Source organism: Cottoperca gobio, unplaced genomic scaffold, assembly GCF_900634415.1.
Source record: "Cottoperca gobio unplaced genomic scaffold, fCotGob3.1 fCotGob3_184arrow_ctg1, whole genome shotgun sequence".
Lineage (NCBI taxonomy): Eukaryota > Metazoa > Chordata > Actinopteri > Perciformes > Bovichtidae > Cottoperca > Cottoperca gobio.
In genome coordinates this window covers 111,179-124,951 of record NW_021166829.1, presented here as the reverse complement: position 1 = coordinate 124,951, position 13,773 = coordinate 111,179, and the positions used below count along the sequence as shown (strand labels likewise).

The 13,773-nt window shown below is 44.2% G+C and overlaps 2 protein-coding genes across 2 annotated transcripts in view; one reads left to right on the top strand and one right to left on the bottom strand.

Annotated features, from left to right (window-relative positions):
- LOC115004765 (protein-methionine sulfoxide oxidase mical3a) overlaps positions 1 to 1,383 on the top strand; it is a 30,710-nt gene extending 29,327 nt beyond the window's left edge. Inside the window, 2 exon segments of the mRNA XM_075074113.1 lie at positions 145 to 218; positions 575 to 1,383. Of these exon segments, the coding sequence (XP_074930214.1) occupies positions 145 to 218; positions 575 to 750 (250 nt within the window). The 3' untranslated portion in view covers positions 751 to 1,383.
- An 878-nt stretch (positions 1,384 to 2,261) lies between these two features.
- Positions 2,262 to 12,984, bottom strand: lta4h (leukotriene A4 hydrolase). Its single transcript, XM_029426432.1, has 19 exons — positions 12,838 to 12,984; positions 11,320 to 11,450; positions 11,122 to 11,242; positions 10,303 to 10,371; positions 10,099 to 10,203; positions 9,405 to 9,457; positions 9,238 to 9,310; positions 8,535 to 8,675; positions 8,404 to 8,427; positions 8,202 to 8,272; positions 4,235 to 4,346; positions 4,015 to 4,159; positions 3,817 to 3,920; positions 3,568 to 3,638; positions 3,444 to 3,498; positions 3,236 to 3,334; positions 2,978 to 3,060; positions 2,782 to 2,886; positions 2,262 to 2,697 (listed from the first exon to the last, which is right to left on the bottom strand). The coding sequence occupies exons 1-19, from the start codon at positions 12,982 to 12,984 to the stop codon at positions 2,559 to 2,561; spliced, it is 1,848 nt and encodes a 615-aa protein (XP_029282292.1). The 3' UTR covers positions 2,262 to 2,558.
- Between the last annotated feature and the right edge of the window lie 789 nt (positions 12,985 to 13,773).

Below are 13,773 nucleotides of genomic sequence, written 5' to 3'. Positions count from 1 at the left end.
GGGTCCTGGTCCACCGGAGGAACCATGACTGTGGGGGTCCTGGTCCACTGGAGGAACCATGACTGTGGGGGTCCTGGTCCACCGGAGGAACCATGACTGTGGGGGTTCTGGTCTCAGTCTCGCTGCTCTTCTTCTGTGTTTCAGTGCTCGAGAGTTGGAGTTGGAGGATCGGCAGAGCCGCCTGCAACAGGAGCTTAGAGAGCGGATGGCTGTGAACGGTAACCACTTCCTGTTTCTCATTCAAATCATTAAACGCTGAAGAAAAATATAATTTCATACAATCAGTAACGTGTTTCACTGAAGTGTTGAAGAAAACTTTGTTTCTCTGCGTTAACAGAGACCAAGAATCACAAAACATCTGTTAACAACTAGTGCAGAATAATAAAGTTCATTTATCTGTGTGTGTGTGTGTGTGTGTGTGTGTCTCTCTCTCTCTCTCTCTCTCTCTCTCTCTCTCTCTCTCTCTCTCTCTCTCTCTCTCTCTCTCTCTCTGTCTCTGTCTCTGTCTCTGTCTCTGTCTCTCTCTCCGTCTCCGTCTCTGTCTCTGTGTGTGTGTGTGTGTGTGTGTGTGTAGACCACCTGAAGCAGGAGTGGCAGCTGCTGGAGGAGCGTCTGGTTCTGGAGGAGATGCTGCAGGTGGTGCAGCAGAGAGACTCTCTGGTGGCTCTGCTGGAGGAGCAGAGGCTGCAGGAGGACCAGGACCTGGGGGGGGTCATCGTAAGCCGGGGGCTGGGACTCAGCTGGACCTGAACCTGAAACTGGACTTTGGGGTTGATATGAAAACAGAAGAACTCTGTTCTCCAGTTTTGGACCCGATCCGAAGTGGACTCGAGGAGAATGGACCCAAACCAGACGTAATGAACTGCAGAGCTGATCATCAGTACAGAACACACACACACACACACACACACACACACACACACACACACACACACACACACACACACACACCGGTGTCCTGACTCCTCGAGCATCATCGCCTCTTTTACAACTTTCCTTCTCGTGTTTTATCCATAAACACAATCGCTGTGTGACATTAATACCTGAATGCGTTTCCACGGTGACACCTTCTTTAGTCCCGCCTCTGCAGAGCTGATTGGTCAGAGAAAATCGTCACCAGGTTTTTAATCAGTAAAGTAACGTCTAGAGTCTATAAACTTACATCATATTAATCTTGTGTTTACTGATTTAGCATCAGAAAGCTTTGAGGTGATGAACTTGTGATGTTTATTTTCCAAACGTTCAGTATTAAACTTTAATGTTGAGAACCATCAGCTGCCTTCTGATTTATAACGTTTCATTATATAAAATCATCTTTCTTAATGTAAGTATCTTAATGTGATTCTGACTTTATATCTTGTTTAATAAAGAATTTACTTCTAATTTATGAGCCGTTTCTTCTTCTACAATTTTTATTTTGACATAACCTTTTATGACAAACCGTACTATAATATAAATGTTAATATTGAATAAATGCTCAACATTAATGTAGTCTTGAATACGACTGTTTCTTCTTCTCCTCCTCCCCCTCACCTCCCTCTTCTTCTCCCCCCCCTCCCTCCCTCTCCTGCTTCCTCTTTAGTGGTCTGTGCTGTAACGCTTCCTGTTGCTTTATGTTAACGGTCGTTGGCAGTGAAATGCTTTTATTATATAGATATAGATCTATATAGATAGATTATAGATTGATAGAGATGATAGATAGATTAATTGATAGATAGATGTATGATAGATATAGATCAATAGATAGATGATAGATTAATGGATAGATAGATGATAGATATTTGACATTTTCCTGGATTCATCCAAACTTTCTCTTTTTCAACACATCATTTCTGTCAAATGTTGTATTTGTACTATGTTGTTTATCCTGTACACACGACATCTATTGCATGTCTGTCCGTCCTGGGAGAGGGATCCCTCAGTCTCTCCCTGAGGTTTCTTCCATTTTTCCCCCTTTAATTTTGGGGTTTCTTTTAGAAAGTTTTTCCTTGTGCGATGCAAGGGTCTAAGGACAGAAGGTCTAAGGACAGAAGGTCTAAGGACAGAGGGTCTAAGGACAGAGGGTGTCGTAACCTGTACAGTCTGTAAAGCACACTGAGACAAATGTATAATTTGTGATATTGGGCTATACAAATACATTTGATTTAGATAGATCATTCACATTGAAGCTGTTAGTTTACTCATTAATTAAATTAATTTTACATCCTGAAGTGTAATCAGACAGAAACCTAATTTTAATAAGTCAGATGTTAAACATGTTGTAATGAAACAGTTTCCTTCAGACACGTTTTATTTCTTCAGCCTTGACAAAGAAAAGAGCAGAGATGTTGAGTTTTGCAATAACGGTGGTTTCGTAACGTAAGAATAGCAGAAGCTTCATATTGATGGTGTCCAGATGATATTATCTAATGTGTATATCAATGTTTCATCTGGTAATATCCCTTCGGTCAAATTTTTATATATATATATATATATATATATATATATATATATTTTTAAAGACATGTTGCTTGACAGATTCCTGTAATGATTAATGCGTATGAAAAGAGTTTCTGGTGTCACAGGCTGGTGGTGTTGCCGGCGTCCACCTTCAGGTCCTTGGCGACCAGCCCGGCGGTGACCGGGTGCATCGCAGTTCGCTGAGCCAGAAACACTCGGACTGCTTCGTCACGAAACTTGTCAAAGTTGAACACCTCTCTGTGGAAAGAGCACAAATACCCAGAGTCACACAGAACCGCCGTAAATCATTTTCAACAGGTAACAAACGTGATTTCAAATTACTTGAAGAGCGGTCTGGTGAACTTCATCCGGCCCTGATCCGTCGCCATCTTCATCGCCATGGGAACCGCCTCCTCCCACCTAGAGCGCACGCACATCCTGAGCCACCTGACGGAGAACAGCCAGCACTTTCATCAGGGTCACGTCGTAACTGAGAATAACGTCGTATTTGAAGCAGGAGGCTGGCAGGGACTCTTACCTGAAGCGGATCTCTGCGTTCATGCTGGCGTTGAGATCGTAAACCTCCTGCATCTTCTTCACGTGAGTCAGAGGAAGAGCATCCTTCAGGGAAAAACAGGAAGGTAAAGAACACACAGACGATATTAGATTACTGGATTAAAGCTTTGGTCTATGAAATGTCCGTCCCAGCTCCTCAGTCCTGACGTCTTGATATTCACTTCAATATAAAACAGATTTGCAGCTGAAAAAAGACTTTAAAGATTAATGGAAGATTTACTTCCTCCTGCAGCAGGAGGGACAGGAACTCGATGACCTGGTGGGACGTCAGCGTCTTCACATCGGATGCTTTAAAGCTGCTCAGGTCTTGCTCTTTGGCCTGAAAATAAATAATAATAATAATAATAATAATAATAATAATGAATAAAATAATAGCGCAGGTCCTGCTCTTTGGCCTGAAGTTAGTAAATAATAACAACACGTCTCACCTTGATCCACCTCTGGCTCAGAGCAATGCAAGCGTCGGCCAGTGTGGTGTCGTACCTGAGAACCAAATAGAGAACCATCAGATCTAAAGACTGAAAGACGGAAAGACGGACAGGATCCACTCACTGAGGTTTGACTGGAGGCATCCCAGGAGTGTACATCCAGGAGTCCCAGGCCACCTTGTTCAGGATGTCCACCTGTGAAGAGATAAGATCACCTTTATTAATCTGCGGGGAAGACAAACACACAGCTACCTCCTCAAGGACTTCTTAACTAAACAAGTTCTTTGAGAATTAAGTTTCTAACATTAGACAGGACTAAGGCTAAATAAATAGCTGACTACACAGTGAATGCGGAGCATCAGGTGAGTCTCACCTTGTCCTTGAAGTAGGTGAACAGGAAGTTCTTCCACTCGTCTGTGGTGACGCTGCCGTACGCAAACATCTGGATGTACGACTTCACAAAGCCCATGAACACCTCTGGAGAAAAACAAAGAGACAGGTGAGTGTGATGCATTCAGGTGTCTGAAAGTATGTGTTGTACTCTGTGGTGTCTTCAGGTGCTCAGTGATACCTGGCCCCCCCAGCAGCTCCTCCAGGTGGTACAGCAGAGCGAACCCTTTCTCGTAGGGCACCGAGGAGAAGGCGTCATCGGGGTCAACATCCTGCAGGCTGGGGACGAGGTTGGTCAGAGGGTTGTTGGCTCCAAACGTGTTCACCTGAGAGAAGACTGACAGGTGAGAAACTGACATTCAGGTCCTGGTTCTGGTTCAGGTTCAGGTCCAGGTCCTCACCGAGTCCTGCAGGTCCTTCCATCCCCCCATGGCTTTAAACTGTCGGAACTGCTCGCCGTCCATGGACCTGCCGATCATCCTCTCCAGGTACACTGTGTGACCCTCGTTCAGCCTGAACACATTAATACATAACTATATATAAATACATTAAAAATAAATAAATGTATTTATTAGGGCTGTCGAATTAGTGCGTTAATTTAGATTAATTATCTGACTCTTTACGTCACGACGCAGCGCGGCCACAGCAGCCTTGTCAACACCATGAAGTGGATGAGAAAACGTTACTTGGCCCAGTGAATGAAACTCCCGGATCCATCCATCCATCACCGCAAAGCACTGAGCAGCTAGCTCAGAGCTAGCTAGCACCGCCTCTGATGTTAAAGTGAGTGACCTGTCTCTCGATCAGGTGTTCAGAGGCAGCATGAGTCGGTCTACCTGAGACACATTAACGTCGGTCTACCTGAGACACATTAACGTCGGTCTACCTGAGACACATTAACATCGGTCTACCTGAGACACATTAACATCGTCTACCTGAGACACATTAACGTCGTCTACCTGAGACACATTAACGTCGGTCTACCTGAGACACATTAACGTCGGTCTACCTGAGACACATTAACGTCGGTCTACCTGAGACACATTAACGTCCGTCTACCTGAGACACATTAACGTCGTCTACCTGAGACACATTAACGTCGTCTACCTGAGACACATTAACGTCGGTCTACCTGAGACACATTAACGTCGTCTACCTGAGACACATTAACATTGTCTACCTGAGACACATTAACGTCGGTCTACCTGAGACACATTAACGTCGGTCTACCTGAGACACATTAACGTCGATCTACCTGAGACACATTAACGTTGGTCTACCTGAGACACATTAACATCGTCTACCTGAGACACATTAACATCATCTACCTGAGACACATTAACATCATCTACCTGAGACACATTAACATCATCTACCTGAGACACATTAACATCATCTACCTGAGACACATTAACGTCGGTCTACCTGAGACACATTAACGTCGGTCTACCTGAGACACATTAACGTCGGTCTACCTGAGACACATTAACGTCGGTCTACCTGAGACACATTAACATCATCTACCTGAGACACATTAACGTCGGTCTACCTGAGACACATTAACGTCGGTCTACCTGAGACACATTAACGTCGGTCTACCTGAGACACATTAACGTCGGTCTACCTGAGACACATTAACATCATCTACCTGAGACACATTAACATCGGTCTACCTGAGACACATTAACATCATCTACCTGAGACACATTAACATCGGTCTACCTGAGACACATTAACATCGGTTTACCTGAGACACGTTAACGTCGGTCTACCTGAGACACAGAAAGGAAAGAGGAGACCCTGCCCGGAGGAAGCCCGGGGCCCCTGTCTGGAGCCAGGCCCAGAGGGAGGGCCCGACAGCGAGCGCCTGGTGGCCGGGTTTGCCACGGAGCCCGGTCAGGCACAGCCCGAAGAAGCTACGTGGTGCCTCCCATCCATCCATCCTGTGGGCCCACCACTCATGGGAAAAACCGCTGGGGTCGGGTGCGCTGTCACACGGGTGGCAGTGATGGTCAGGGACCTCGACGGACCAGACCCGGGCAGCAGAGGCTGGCTCTGGGGACGTGGAACGTCACCTCTCTGTGGGGGAAGACTCTGGACAGACCTGGTAAACCCAAACGGGTAGTGCGGGTGAACTGGGAACGTCTGGAGGAAGCCCCTGTCCTGAGGATCTTCAACTCACACCTCCGGCGGAGCTTTTCAGACATCCCTCTGGAGGTTGGGGGCATTGAACCTGAGTGGGCGATGTTCAAAACCTCTATTGCTGAAGCTGCGGTGATGAGCTGTGGTCTCAAGGTCTTAGGTGCCTCAAGGGGCGGTAACCCTCGAACACCGTGGTGGACCCCGGTGGTCAGGGAAGCCGTCCGACTGAAGAAGGAGTCCTTCCGGGTTATGTTATCCGGGAGGAAACAGTTGCAGGGTACCGAAGGACTAGAAGGGCGGCAGCCTCTGCCGTGTCAGAGGAAAAGCAGCGGGTGTGGGAGAAGTTCGGAGAAGGACTTTCGGTCGGCACCAAAGTGCTTCTGGAAAACCATCCGGCACCTCAGGAGGGGGAAGCGAGGAACCATCCAAGCTGTGTACAGCAAGGGTGGGACCCTGCTGACTTCAACTGAGAAGGTTATCGGCCGGTGGAAGGAGCACTTTGAGGAACTCCTGAATCCGACTAACACGCCCTCTATGGTAGAGGCAGAGCTGGAAGCTGATGGGGGATGATCGTCAATTTCCCTGATGGAAGTCACTGAGGTAGTCAAACAACTCCACAGTGGCAAAGCCGCAGGGGTTGATGAGATCCGTCCAGAAATGCTGAAGGCTTTGGGTGTTGAGGGGCTGTCTTGGTTGACACGCCTCGTCAACATTGCGTGGAAGTCTGGGACAGTGCCTAGGGGTTGGCAGACCGGGGTGGTGGTTCCCCTATTTAAAAAGCGGGACCAGAGAGTGTGTGCCAACTACAGGGGTATCACACTTCTCAGCCTCCCTGGTAAAGTCTACTCCAAGGTACTGGAAAGGAGGGTTCGGCCGGTAGTCGAACCTCTGATTGAAGAGGAACAATGCGGATTCCGTCCTGGTCGTGGAACAACGGACCAACTCTTCACTCTCGCAAGGATCCTGGAGGGGGCCTGGGAGTATGTCCATCCGGTCTACATGTGTTTTGTGGATCTGGAGAAGGCGTATGACTGGGTCCCCTGGGTGATACTGTGGGAGATGCTGCAAGAGTATGGGGTGAGGGGGTCACTTCTGAGGGCCATCCAACCTGAGGATCTCATCGCTGCTCTTTGCAGATGATGTGGTCCTTATAGCATCATCGGTCTGTGACCTTCAACAGTCACTGGATCGGTTCGCAGCCGAGTGTGAAGCGGTTGGGATGAGGATCAGCACCTCAAAATCTGAGGTCATGGTTCTCAGCAGGAAACCGGTGGATTGCCTACTCCAGGTAGGGAATGAGCCTTTACCCCAAGTGAAGGAGTTCAAGTACCTCGGGGTCTAGGAGAATCGGAGCAGCGGGGGCGGTACTACAGTCACTTTACCGCACCGTTGTGACGAAAAGAGAGCTTTGCCTTCTGCCTCAGCTACCTACCGGTCGATTTTCGTTCCTACCCTCACCTATGGTCATGAAGGCTGGGTCATGACCGAAAGAACGAGATCACGGGTACAAGCGGCCGAAATGGGTTTTCTCAGACGGGTGGCGTCTCCCTTAGAGATAGGGTGAGAAGCTCAGCCATCCGTGAGAGACTCGGAGTAGAGCCGCTGCTCCTTTATGTTGAAAGGAGCCAGTTGAGGTGGTTCTAGTAAGGATGCCACCTGGGCGCCTCCCTAGGGAGGTATTCCAGGCACGTCCAGCCGGGAGGAGACCCCGGGGAAGACCCAGGACTCGGTGGAGAGATTATATCTCCTCACTGGCCTGGGAACGCCTCAGGATTCCCCAGTCGGAGCTGGAGGATGTGGCCCGGAGAAGGGAAGATTGGGGTTCCTTACTCGAGCTGCTGCCCCCGCGACCCGATCCAGGATAACTGGTAGACGATGGATGGATGGATAGATACCTGAGACACGTTAACATCGGTCTACCTGAGACACATTAACGTCGGTCTACCTGAGACACATTAACGTCGGTCTACCTGAGACACATTAACGTCGGTCTACCTGAGACACATTAATAGTATTGAAATAAAAGACATGTTGACAGTTTATAATGCTACTCATTGATTCATCTTCTAAATACATTTGAATATTTTGAAATGCTTCTGATATATGAGATTCATTTAGATTAATTAATCACAAAGCTTGTAATTAGATTAATTTTTTTTAATCACTTGACAGCCCTAATAAATATTTGTACATAAATGTATTTATATATAAATATGTATCATTTACCAGAAGTGTTCCCAGGTCTTGTTGGTCACCAGGTTCCCGGTCCAGCTGTGGGAGATCTCATGAGCGATCACCTGACAGGAAGATATGAACACATGAACAGGTGTGAACGAGTCAGGTGTGAACAGATGTGAATATATGAACAGGTATGAACAGGTGTGAACAGGTGTGCACAGGTCAGGTGTGAACAGACTTTTATACTCACATTAGACAGAGACTTGTCTCCTGCCTGTGGAGAGACAGACAGTAAACAGCTGAAGATAATACTAAAATATGAATATATGTGTATATATATACACACACACACACACACTGTATGTGTTAGTCTGTGTATACCAGCAGTGTGGGTGTGGCGAAGGTCAGGCAGGGGTTCTCCATGCCTCCGTAGGGGAACGATGGAGGAAGAACCAGGATGTCGTACTGACCCCAAACATACGGCCCAGCGAGCTCCTCGGCCGTCTTCAGCATGGTCTCCGTCTGTTGAAGTATTTATGTTGAAGTATTCATGAATGTACTATACTGTGACGTTTTAGTGATTTATTTTACAACATACCATTTCTACTACTTAACTATAATATATATAACTCCACGTAATCTTTTCAACTCGCTGATCTACGACTTTATAAGATAAACGACGACGTGCTATATGCAACGGCCCCACACAACTTCTGAGAACACTATTTTCCCGCGGTCCTTGAAGGTATCCCAGACGACTAGATTCAGAGCAGCTGGTCCGAGCGCTACAGAGTCGCTCTCTCTTCGCCTGGACTCATCCCGCTTCATCACGCGCACATTACTCGTGTTACTCACAGACACATTCCATATTTGTGCATATTTCTTTATTTGTTTACAATAAATACATTTAATTTACCAGCATCCGTTGTGTGCGATGAATCGTTTACGACTTTTCTTTCGACATCCTGTACTATGATTGGATGATTTAATGACATGCTGTACTATGATTGGATGAATATATGAATGTGTACGTTATAATAATCACATGAATGATTCAAACAGGAAAGTGTTTGTTGTGACTCACTTCAGAAAACTCGAACGCGGCTTTATCCACAAACTCTTTCTCAGACCAGACTCTCGTCCTTGGCCCGATTTCCCTGTCAGCCAATCAGAGGACAGAACAGTGTTTACCTGCTGCAGGTGACATTATATTAAGGATGTTAACAACATTAACTGTACAGGTGAGAGTACCTGCTCTCCAGAGCTCCAACCACGATGGCTATCAGGTATGAAGGCATGGGCACCTGAGGACAAACATTCATCAGCTTTAAACGTCGTCACCAAACCTAACAGCCTCCGACGGGTTAATAATATCTGACTCAGATTTATTCTACACATCACAGGATCGCCTACAGGAAGGACAAAAAACATGCATAAAAATAAAACATTAAAAAGTTCAATTCAGAGAAAATATTCAAGTCAGAATTTTCAGAATAAGTCAGAATTTCCAGAATAAAATTAAATAAATAAATACAAAATGTAAATTATTCTTATCAGTTTGATAAAGTAAACTTTCACTCAAAATCACATTAAAACAGTTTTTATATGTTTCAGTGTTATTCATCAGTTCATCATCAGTATTATAAAAGAGTTCTACACTGATCAGTAAATTAAGAAAATATAATAAATATTCACATTTTAAAATATAACCTTAAAAGGACTTATTGATAAATCCTCATTTATCTGAAGTCTTATATTTTTTATCTTTTAGTCTAAAATGTTTAAATGCGTCTCAGTATTAGTTCAGGACACTTTATTTTACAGCTCAAATATATTATGATTCCTGGAAAGAATAAATGTAGATATTATCAACATAATTAAAGCGTAAACATGTGCAACTACAGTTCTGTGCTGGTAAATAAAGAGTAGAAGAAGAGCTCCTGACCGGCTGTCTGAACCTGTAGATGATGCGCTCTCTGTCCAGAGGATCCACTTCCTGTCCGTCTCTCATCGCACTCATCACCGCCACCAGGTCTTTAGGGACCGACACCTGAGAGACAAAACACAGGGCACATGTAGAATCAGCACACCTGAGAGACAAAACACAGGGCACAAAGAGAGACAAAACAAAAGTGTGTGTGTGTGTTACCTGAGCGTAGTAGGTGAGTTTGGCAGACGGACTGTCCTGACAGGGAACCATACTCCTGCAGTGATGAGCCTGCAAAACAAGAAGAAGAAGGTGAAGAAGAAGGAGAAGAAGGTGAAGAAGAAGAAGAAGGAGAAGAAGAAGGAGAAGAAGAAGGAGGTGAAGAAGAAGGAGGTGAAGAAGAAGAAGGAGAAGAAGAAGAAGAAGAAGGAGAAGAAGGAGAAGGTGAAGAAGAAGAAGGAGGTGAAGAAGGAGAAGGAGAAGTAGAAGTAGAAGGTGAAGAAGAAGAAGGAGAAGAAGAAGGTGAAGAAGAAGGTGAAGAAGAAGAAGGTGAAGAAGAAGGTGAAGAAGAAGAAGAAGGAGGAGAAGGAGAAGAAGAAGAGGAAGGAAACATTTGAAATCAGACGGTTTGAGGGTTTTTGATGTAGAAACTTCTCCCGTCTCTAAATGTCACAACTTTAACTGAACTCTGAACCACATTTAAACTTTAATGATGTGACGATTATAATAATAATAAACACTTTGTTCAAACAAACCAGCAAATATTCACATTTTTCTCTAAATATTTTCTGAGGATCTACTAAATATTATAAAACAAAAATAAACTTTAATGTTATAAAACTTTATTTAGAGTAACAACTAAGAGCTAAATCAGTTATTCAGAAACACAATAATTCATTTGTTCCTTGTTCATGAGATTATAGTGCAAATAAAGAAAATACATTTCATGGGTTTTTAATTATCATTAAAATAATATTTATTATAATTCTCATAGTTTTATATTTAAAAGATATATATGAAGCTGCTCAGTGTTCTGCTCACCTGACACTGGCTGAACAGGTACGGCTGTTTCTTGCCGGCAGTCTGTTCCGGTGAGAGCCACTGCAGCGCCGACGCAGACGGAGACGTCTCATAGGTCACCTCCACGATCACGTGCTGCCCTCTGATTGGTCAACACAAACATGTTAACTGCATCTTATTTTGAAAAGACTCCTTAGGAGGAAGAGGCGCAGGGCTCACCTGGAGAGGTCAAAGGGCAGCGTGATGTCCAGCGGCGTCCCCTTGAAGCTGTGTTTAGGGCCCATCGTAAAGCGGGCCGCTTGTCCGTTAGCGTTCACTGACACGATCTGCAGGTCTCTGGTGTCCAAAGTCTGCGGCAGATTAAAACCCACTTTTACTAATGAGGTTCTGAGAGTAATGTCAGAGCTGCTGAGTCAGCGTTTAGGAGCAAACAGACCTGCAGATAAAAACTCACCTGTCGCCCTCTAAACTCCGTCTACACACCTGGACTGTCAAAGTGCAACATAATACAACCCCGAGAAGTTCCAAAATCTAAATCCACGTCACACCAACCTCCATTAAAAACACAGCAATTTACAGGTGGTCTGCTCAAAACGACTTAAACACATAATAAAGTAAATGTTATGAATCGGTAACTGCTAGTGGAAGAAATCTGCATTTTCAATAAGCGCCGGGAATTAATTATCAAAAATGTTTTGCCTGCAAGATACATTTTTGTAAAAGAGTGAAAATAAAAACTAAATATTTCTGCACAAAACTAATACTTCTAAAAACCGCGTCGCAGTAACTTTCACGTTAATTAAGATATAAGTACATATAGTATATTATTTTATTGTAATTTTCTTCTAATCTATTAATTACTTGCTTTTAAATGGAAATATTAATAAAGAATAGTCACGTTGGTTATGCAGATTTAAAGCATCTATAAAGGATTTTAAAGACTTTATATCAAACTTTTATAAATCAATAAATGTGTAACAGACTGATTTCTATGTTGATTAATCCTGAGCACATTAAACTCACGAGGTCACGACAAACTTTATTCACAAACTGAGCAACTTAAAGATTCCTTGATTATGTCTAATACTAATATTATATATAATATAGTATAGTCACATCTAAAGGATTTAAATAAGTATTCAAGTGTTTACAGCTCACTCTGTTCATTAAACTGCAAAGTGAAACTTGTTTCATGTCCAACAACTGAGGTGCAGTTAATATTTCAGACTTTATAATGTCAAAGTTCACACAATGAATTACATCCGTAGGTTCAACTCCATTTAAAGTGTCCTTCCATAAACAATATGTACAGAGTTAAAGATTGATTCAATTAACCGACACATGAGGTTGATTGTTTTAAAGTGACATCTAAATTATTTTAAAAACATATTTTATACATTTCTGAAAAATGTAATTATAATTTAACATTGACGGGCAAATTATGTTAACTAATCATTTACACAGTAAAGTACGTCAGAAGGAGATCAGTGAGCACGTACATCTACAGTATATTATTATTATTATTATTATTATTATTATTATTATTATTATTATTATTATTATTATACGAGTTAGATTACAGACCAGACTACATGTACTTATCACAGTTTTGTATTGACCCCTTCAGGGACCATCCACACGGTTTGAAATGATAGAACGGAATGAAGCCAGTTAGCTTTGAAGCTAACGCAGAGGTGCAGCGGAGCAGAGTACCGGGTCTGTTAACGGAAACGTTACCAGAACATTGAGTCGGTCCTGGAGAACCTCCACGGTGAGCGCCACTTTGCCTTTGATCACGTGCCGGACGAAGTCCACGTGCAGCGTCAGGTTCAGGTGCTTGGTGACGCTGCGGGAGACGGAGGAGAAGGAGCACGGGTCCGACATAGTGGCTGTCCGGTAACAACGGAGAGACTGAACCACACACTCACATACACCCGTTTATCAACCGGAACACGCCCAACACACATCCGGCACCAGCCATTCAAAATAAGAGGTGTTGCATGTACGCATGCTTTTATTTTGATAAAAAGTTGATATATAAATGATTTTTTTTATAAATTAACGGATGATGACATCGACGGATTATTGTATTAATAGAAGTATATTTTTAATTTATTATATATTACCGACAGCTGTTTTGAAAGCACCATTTTAAAAATCGAATCAAATCAAATTTATTTGTATAGCCCAATATCACAAATTATACATTTGTCTCAGTGTACTTTACAGACTGTACAGGTTACGACACCCTCTGTCCTTAGACCCTCTGTCCTCAGACCCTCTGTCCTCAGACCCTCTGTCCTTAGACCCTCTGTCCTCAGACCCTCTGTCCTCAGACGCTCTGTCCTTAGACCCTCTGTCCTCAGACGCTCTGTCCTTAGACCCTCTGTCCTCAGACCCTGTCCTCAGACCCTCTGTCTGTCCTCAGACCCTCTGTCCTTAGACCCTCTGTCCTCAGACCCTGTCCTCAGACCCTCTGTCCTCAGACCCTCTGTCCTCAGACCCTCTGTCCTTGGACCCTCTGTCCTCAGACCCTGTCCTCAGACCCTCTGTCCTCAGACCCTCTGTCCTCAGACCCTCTGTCCTGACCCTCTGTCATTAGACGCTCTGTCCTTAGACCCTCTGTCCTCAGACGCTCTGTCCTTAGACCCTCTGTCCTCAGACCCTGTCCTC

Excerpts from the sequence above, each read along its gene's own strand:
- lta4h (XM_029426432.1), bottom strand. The coding sequence starts at position 12,984 with ATGTCGGACCCGTGCTCCTTCTCCTCCGTCTCCCGCAGCGTCACCAAG. Across the intron at positions 8,273-8,403 it reads GAGACAAGTCTCTGTCTAAT|GTGATCGCTCATGAGATCTC; the intron begins GTGAGTATAAAA and ends TCTTCCTGTCAG. Across the intron at positions 3,921-4,014 it reads GGAGCTGCTGGGGGGGCCAG|AGGTGTTCATGGGCTTTGTG; the intron begins GTATCACTGAGC and ends GTTTTTCTCCAG.